The sequence below is a fragment of the Sminthopsis crassicaudata genome, chromosome 3 (genome assembly GCF_048593235.1).
Source record: "Sminthopsis crassicaudata isolate SCR6 chromosome 3, ASM4859323v1, whole genome shotgun sequence".
NCBI lineage: Eukaryota > Metazoa > Chordata > Mammalia > Dasyuromorphia > Dasyuridae > Sminthopsis > Sminthopsis crassicaudata.
In genome coordinates, this window is record NC_133619.1 from 195,543,057 (window position 1) to 195,551,680 (window position 8,624).

Sequence of the window (8,624 nt, forward strand, 5' to 3'; positions counted from 1 at the left end):
TTATATAGCATTGGAGTTAATTGTTCTTTAAATGTTTGGTAGAATTCACATGTAAATCTATCTGGTCCTGGGGAATTTTTCTTTGGCAGTTGATTAATAACTTGTTCTATTTCTTTTTCTGAAATGGGACTATTTAATCTGGGAAGCCTATATTTTCAGAGGTAGTCATCCATTTCACTTAGGTTATCAAATTTATTGGCATAAAATTGGACAAAGTAACTCCTAATTATTGCTTTAATTTCCTCTACATTAGTGATGAGTTTTTAAATGTTTCTTATAAAATTAAAGTTAAAAATATAGTTAATAAATGAAAGTTTTAAAAATAGTTATTTCCATATGAACGCCTTCCCTTAATACAGTAAGATTGGAATTTAAGAAGTCTTAACTTGAATTGGAAAGTCTGAGCATAATTCTTGATTTTATAAGTTATCTCTTGACACATTTTATAAAAGATATTTAATGTATCTGAGACATTCTTCTGTAAAATAGGGATGACAATGTCTGACACTTTACAAGGATCTTGTAAAAAAGAAATAAGAATACACAACTGCGTAACATCATGCAAACTATTGGTTTACATGAATTAAGTTCATTCTTAATAAGTTTCCCTAAAATTATACCACTTTAGACTTTATCTAGTTTCTTCTGAGAATTAAGAAAATAGTTTGTAACAAGTGCTCCATTTAAGTAAGGACTTTTGCTTCCTTTGTAAGCATGTAAGGTAACATTGTATATAGGATATATAGGATTGCCTTTACTTTACTAGAAAATTCACTTCTCACTTGAACTTTGTATTCACTGCAGACACTTGTATATATATATATATATATATATGTATATATATATATATATATATATATATATATATGATATTATATATTAATATCATAAAGCTTGGATTTCATTGAAAGGAATTATCTTAAAATTTCTCTATAGGCAACCCCTTACATTTTAGTGAGTCCCATCTTTATCTTAGGCCACCAGCCTTATAGCATGACTTTAAGGTCTTCCTGAAAATGAAAAATAAAGAGCAACAAAATTTGATTTTTCTAGAGAGGCAACCTACTATCCTTTCACTACATGGCACACATTCTTCCATATGTGAGTTTAGTTCCTTGCTTCTCCTCCAGAGAAGCATATGAACAGATTCCTTAGTTCAGGAATATCACAGGGAAGATTCAAATCCAGTTCTATAAGACTCAAAGCACATTTTTGACTATTTTTGTAGCCAATATTTTCAGTCACTATTTTTGTAAACTAGCTGCCTATAGCTGAATAACTTCTATGAAAAATAACAATGAGGTATTAAGCTTCTCTGAGATAGAACTGATGTTTCCAGACCCTCACTCAAATTCCTTCCAGTTTGAGTAATCCTACTAAAGTTTTTATTGCACTGATAATATTTTCAATAATCCATAGTTAGCTCTGTGCCATGATAAGAGAGTAGGCTTGTACTTTAGTATAACATATCTGTGTATGTATGGTACAGATCCATATATTTACATGTGTGTGGTCACATGCATATATTGTATTTCTCATGATGACTTTATAGGTATTTGTATATATTTATATTTGTGTCTTTAGATGTGTTCATAAATAAAAACACATAATTAAGGTCTATGCTAAGGACAGCATTTACCTATTTCTTCCAAAATTTACTATCAATTTAGTTTAAAAACCTCTCAATATTTAATGCCAAGAACTCTAATTCTGAATTTATGTTCATCAGAGTCAGTCTTGCCAATTTTTCCATACCTCTTCTACTAGCAATCGTTTTGGCTCACTATGTCTCCAGTTCTTCCTGACAATATCAGAACAGTACATGTTTTTCAACTTTGACACCCACCCCAATCTCTTAAAAACTTCCAGACTAATAATATAATTTAAATGTGGAAATAATAATTATTATTAAGGTTTGAAAAGAAAAAAAAAGAGACTTATTTGCTTAATTTAATCAAGAAGTAATTATGCCTCATGTTTATGATGCCTTAACATATCATGATGCTTTAAGTATCATGGTTCCTAAAACTGTTCATGTAGCCACTCTCCTTTTTCTCCAGTTCCATTCTGGGATTTATTTGGTCCTTTGCTTCAATCTTCCCAGCATTTAATACCTTAATTCTGGCTTGCAATCACTAGTGTCATCTCTAAGCACATTTTTTTATAATTGTCTCAACTTCTGAAACTTCCAGTTTGACCCAGAAAGCCATCAAAGCTTACCTGCCAGTCAGTGTCTCTCTTTATCCTCTTGGCTATCATTCCCAGTAGCACAGATAAAGAGTTTTTAATTCATATGCCCTCAAGTCTCTCTTCTGGCTAGTGTGGTGCAGAGGAGGGGGTGGAGAGAGGGAAAGGAGATGAATTAATCCAGTTCCTTTTAGCCCTTTTGGCATGAATCCTCCTGGTCATGGCTGCTGCATTGTTAATTGAGAAAATGAATAGTTAGGACTGACGTTGCTACATCAAATTCATTGGTATAAATTGGTTCTATCAGGGTAAAGTAAATTAATGTGAAAAAAAAATGTTCTGGAAGATAGGTTAGAACTGCATTACAAAGAGCATTAAGTATCAGGTTAAGGAGTTTGTATTTTACCCCAGAAGATTTGAAGATTTTTGAGCAAAAAAGTGAATATAGTCAGATCTGTGCTTTAGGAAAATGTATTTTGATAGTCATGTGGAAAATGAATGGGAGAAGGGAAGCTAACTAGAAGCTTATGGCAGTAGTCTAGGGAAAAATTTGTAGTCTAACTCAGTATAGTAGTGCAAAAAAAAAAAATAAAAAATAAAGGAAGGATAGAATCAAATCATATTGAGGAGTTAAAATATACAAGAACCAGAAACTGAGGATGTGTGGGAGGTGGAGGGAATAGAGACAACCATTAATTTTATATGAAGTGTTTATAAGTATTTATAAAGTATCTTGATAAACATGCTATTCCTACTAAATTCATTCTATAAGCATACATGATATCAATTATATAATTACATTTTATAGGTGAGCTTATATCCTTTTCCTGAAGCATTTGTAATTATGATTGTCATAAAATAGAATTGGACATTACAATCCTAGAATCTTCACATATAATTATGTAATTAGACAACTCTTAAAGACTAAAAGTGGCAAAATTCATGCTGATCTTCATTGGTAGGGCATGTTACCTTTGTTGCAAGTCCATAGTGAAATCACATCTTTAGTGCTCTGTCTTATTCTCAAATAATTTTAAAAATTAATCTGGAATACTATTTGTGAGAGAAAATTATGAGATTATTTTGTCATTTTTATATTATTTTGATACATATTTTCACTTCTATGATATTTATGTATACTGTTGTTTGGTATCATGTTTTTCATTCTTTTTCTATTAAAAGAAAAACTGATATTTATAATTTCCCTATTCATTGAATAAATAAAACATGTGTCTTGAGACTGGGATTCAAGAGTGAAATCATTTATCTTTTTCTTCCCCTCAAAATTTGGAGTAAGCATCTACTTAAAGGTAAATGATTCATTGCTCTAAATGTCTGAGAAATTACTGACCATAAATGATATCACTAGATACCCTTAATTGGTACATGTTAAGCAGAGAAAGCTTAAAGCTGGTAACCTTCTTAATTTTGTGCCAATCAGGTAAGTGAAGCTCCTAAAATATTGCTAAAGTCTATTAGAATTTACTCAAATCAATATTAATCAGATGTCTGCAGTAATTCATGGGCTAAACAGTAGCGTGAATCATGATTTTTAAGAATTCATGAAAACTCAGTTGCAGAGGAATTGAGAAAGTCTCTACTTCATCTCTTCTTTTATTTCTATTACAGTAGCAAAGAGATGACAAGAGGAGAATATATATATATATATGGGATTCCCACTGAGATTCAGCCATATAAATTATGTATACTCAGACCCTGTTCAGTTGATGCTTATCTGATCCTCCATTTTCAATCACCTGTTTTAGTTCCTATAGATAACTATAGAGAAGACATTCAGTACTAAAATAAGTAAGAGAAAGGCAAGGTAAATACAGTGGAATCTTTCCACATGTAAAATAGTATAAAATAGTATTTTTAATTGCTGAGCTCTCATTAGGATCTTATACAACAGGACACAATTAGAATTACTTTATTGACAAAATGTAGACAGAAAAAGAAATAATTTCCTTGGAGATTAAAAAAGGGAAATTAAAAACTATGCATATAGACCTGTGTATGTGTGTGTGTGTGTGTGTGTGTGTGTGTGTGTGTAAAGAAAGAAAGAAACTAAATTGTGACAAAAGACATTACTTGTAGGGGAAAAAAAACACAAAAAACTATTGCTTTCTTTTTGTTTTTGCAATCTAGATCCCAATGCTCTTGCTGGACAGACTGGTCCTGATCATGCTCTTATAGGAGGAATTGTGGCTGTTGTCGTGTTTGTCACACTGTGTTCTATATTTCTGCTTGGTCGATATCTGGCAAGACATAAAGGTAGGAGAGATTTAATCAAAGTGCATTCACCTTTAACAATAATACTTCCTTGTGATTATATTCACTCTATAACACTTTTTATTCTTTTCTTTTTGTGTAAATCATTTTCTCAAAAAAAATTCTGCTAACATTCAGTTTCTAGATTCCAGAAAAGGCTTGATTTTTACTTAATTTTACAATTAGATTAATTGAAGTAAAATTATATTTAACAATGCACCAAAGTTATACATTGCATGAGTAACTCAGGAAAAATTACAGGCAAGTCTGATATTTATTTCTAGGACAGTAGGGAATAATCTTCTTTATCATGTCTTCAACATTTGTAATTGATTCATCCTTGGTATTTAGAATTTCCACAAAAATACACATATGAGGCTATAGTAGAGAAGAAAAAATTATTTTTCCCGCCCACCTTCCCCCCTCCATCATTTTCCTCTCCCTCCATCCCCCACAGAATAATAAAATACAGAGATAAACTGTAGAATCTCTGCTCAGGGTGTGACCATGATTAATCTAATCTCAATCATTTTAATGACAATTACTATTGCAACTACATGACACCATTTACCCCTTGGCCACTCTCTAGGCTGAGTATTTGAGTTGTAAAGATTTGGCCCAAGCTTAACCTACCACATTCCAATAAAAAGGTGAGCTTGTATTTATTTGTCAACCTCTTTGAAACTGGGTACAGATACTAATCATTGAATGTATCAATAATGGTAGCTAGTTAAATAAATGTGCCAACCAATTTATTTCATGTTGATTTCCATAGGAACATATTTAACAAATGAAGCTAAAGGAGCTGAAGACGCACCGGATGCTGACACAGCTATTATCAATGCAGAAGGCAGCCAAGTCAACGCAGAAGAGAAAAAAGAATATTTCATTTAGATGCAGACCTAGATTCTGAGTTTTACTTATCAGGCTGACTGCTGGAGAAAACTGGCTATCATCTTTCAGAATTCATTTCTACCATCTTCTATTCCCTTTATTAATCTCCATCCTATACTGCTACCAGTAGCCAGTTTATACCAACAATCAGCTTTCTTTAACATCATTCTTTAATTACCCTCTCATCCATAATGCAGGACATTTCTTATTGCCTAAAATTCCCATTATTGTTCTCTTAACATACAGTGCTTGAATATACAGCCTTAACAATGTTAATCATCACTATGAACCATGGTATTGAATTGTTTTCTACATTTAAAATTGTAATTGTATGCAAGTTTTTCTTCTCCAGTTTTCTTCCTTTTAATCATAGTCCTTACTAGGTATGCCATTGGACAGTTTTCATAACCCACACAATTAGGTGAACACCTAATGTGCTCAAGTTCAATCTAAGATTAGAGGTTTACAAAGAATGTTTTATACATGTCTGTAGTTCAAAGACAAGTTTTTGAAACATATGCCCTAGCAATCACAAATCAAAAATACTGTAGTATAGTTTCTAGAATGCTTGGACTCAGTGGTAGAGCTGTATCAATTTGCTATTTATTTAATAGTACTTGATACTGGAGCCATGTGTTTGGGTTGTAATCATACCATGCTGTATATCTCTATACATTCTGCATTAGGTTACTATAGTTTCATTTACAAATAAATTTTTCCAACACTTTTATTGCTTTGAGGTTCACAAAGATTAGATATGTTTCTGTATTTTTTCATAATTTATTTGCTTCATAAAGACTCACCTGCCTACACAGATTGGACGTATTCATAGGGCACAATTTCAAGACATTTTAGAATCTGTATATAGTGCATATAATAAATCCAATTAAACATTATTTGATACATATTTAACTTTTTGGGCTGTAGGTAAGTCAGTCACAAGTAAGCATTTTCTAATGTCCATTATATCCCTTTAGATATGACTTAAACCTATATTATAAGTAGATAATATGTAATAGTATTTTTGTCTGTATGTCCTAGCACTGTTCAACAGCAAATTTTTTCTAGTTCTTGTTAATTTTTTTATTTGTTATACAATGGAAGCACAATGTTATAAGGAAAGGTAATTTTAAGCTAATAACCAGTGCACAGCCTCAGGTTTTAAATTACTACCACATTTGATTAATATCCTAAAGAATAAACTCTTAGTTTCAAAATAAAAAATCTCAATTTTTTTTAAATTTGGCAGTTCAGAGCTGCTCACCTATCTTGATTTGCCAAAAAAAAAAAAAAAAAAAGAAAAGAAAAAAAGCATTAAGATATATGTTTTGTGTAAAAATGGACTAATTATTTATATTAAATTCCTGTCTATGCATTTTGTGAGATACAAACTTATGTCACAGTGAGTAAAAGAGAATTTCTGCCATGTTTTTAGCTTCATGGAGAAAGTCTCTCTTTCTCTCTGGATTAGTTCTGAAATTTTGGTGTAATTAACTATTAAAGAAATTTCATTACTCTTAAACATGTCAACAACAACAAAGAGCTAATATTATCTGTTATGCTACTAGATCAGGTCTCAGTATTTATTTCATGCTAAAGAATGAAAACCATGATTGATTAATGTTACTCTCCTTTTTTCCAAGTGTTGCACCTTTAAGGGGAAAAATGGTATATGGTAATTATACTTTTAAAGTTGAAAATCATGATGGGCTATGGTTAAAAAAATCTCTTGGGATTTATTTTTGGGATAGGGAAACGTTTGAGTACAACATCATGTATTAATATCAAATGAAAGGCAAGGGTGCTGTATCTTAGATTATTTATCAAAAAGTATAAATCTTTTAAGGACAATGTTAAAATTCTAAAACTTTTTGTTGAAACATTTATCTTGTTGATTTCTTTTTTTTTTTTTTTTTTTTTTTTTTAAGAAAGGACAATGTCAGTCAAGCAGCACTTTTTCAAAATATACAGAACATAAATAATATGATGTGGTTGAGTGTTAACATAATAAATCATATACAGTATGACATTTTAAAGAAATAAGTCTGCATTGATGTGATTGCATGCTTGTTTTTTACAATTCACTCCATACCATCTGTGGAAAAATGCAATAATATGTTAATATAGTATGGTAGTTTGAGAGAACCAGGTAGGTGCTACTAGACACATTGAAACTAGTATAGGTTTACAAAATGTTCATGTCTTTCAAAGCAAAGTCTTTAAGAAGACAAATACAAAACAAAATTCATCCTATTTAGGACAAAACAGAAAATTCTTATTACAACAATAAGTTGTATAAACTGCATCATCAAATACTATTTTAAACTTAATTTCAGGATGCATTTACAAAATTGGTACTTTTCATTGATACTATGTTTACATACCTCTTCATTCCATCTAAATCTGACTTGGCTCAAACTGCTGAATTGTTGCTTAAATAATTCAATTATTATTTATAGCAGTGTAAAGTAAATTGCAAATTTTGGAACATTTTGAGATTTTGGACTCTTTTAACCCTTACCCACAGAATTAAATAATATCAGTGTTGGAATTTAGGAGGGGGATGAGGGAAGAAAAAATAGCTGTACTATTATATTTGGGGGGCACTAATTATATGTTTCAGGAATTAGTTATTTCTAGGTTTTAATTAAAAATATTTTTTTTAGCAAAAAAAGTGAGCAAATTATCATTTTCCTAACCCCCTCAAAAAAGTTATTTTATTTTTGTTTAAACAAAAACTCCAATCTAAATAGTCTATCCACCTTTGTTCACCCAAATCAGATAAATATGAAAAATTAAACCATGGTACTTATATCTGGAATATACACACTAATAAAAGAGTTAGTAAATTCTGTCTCGGCTAGGTGAGCACAGTCATTACAGGACTAGATGAGAGAAGTGCACACATACCCAAAGGTAGAATATGGCACATTGTTCTTTGCTCAAAAGAAAGTAGCTAATCTCTGCCAGTGTACTGTTTACAGTGTCCATCGATTGTTCTTCATCTAAAATTGTCCAAACTACATTTCTTCTTTTTTCCCCCATTTGCTTGTATCTTAGACAGAATGATTCCTTTTTACTAAGTGTGCGTGCATGCGTGCGTGTGTTCATGTGGGAGGGGGGTGCTTCTTTTAACTTGTTTTCTGTCACCAGAGAATTCAAGAAGCAGTTTAAGGAACCTGATATTTAAGTTGAAGCTTAGAATTTAACCTAGAAAATGAATGCTCTCATTTTGCTTCATAATGGCAAACCTTGCACTAAAATTCCCATAA

At 31.2% G+C, this 8,624-nt stretch overlaps 1 protein-coding gene across 3 annotated transcripts in view; it reads left to right on the forward strand.

Moving 5' to 3' along the window:
• CADM2 (cell adhesion molecule 2) overlaps window positions 1–8,206 on the forward strand; it is a 1,499,715-nt gene extending 1,491,509 nt beyond the window's left edge. For all 3 annotated transcript variants that reach the window (XM_074299789.1, XM_074299790.1, XM_074299791.1), the window contains 2 exons: window positions 4,336–4,461; window positions 5,234–8,206. In XM_074299789.1, coding sequence (XP_074155890.1) covers window positions 4,336–4,461; window positions 5,234–5,352 — 245 coding nt within the window. In that variant the 3' untranslated portion in view covers window positions 5,353–8,206. The remainder of the gene's footprint in view (window positions 1–4,335; window positions 4,462–5,233) is intronic.
• The last annotated feature ends 418 nt before the right edge of the window (window positions 8,207–8,624 follow it).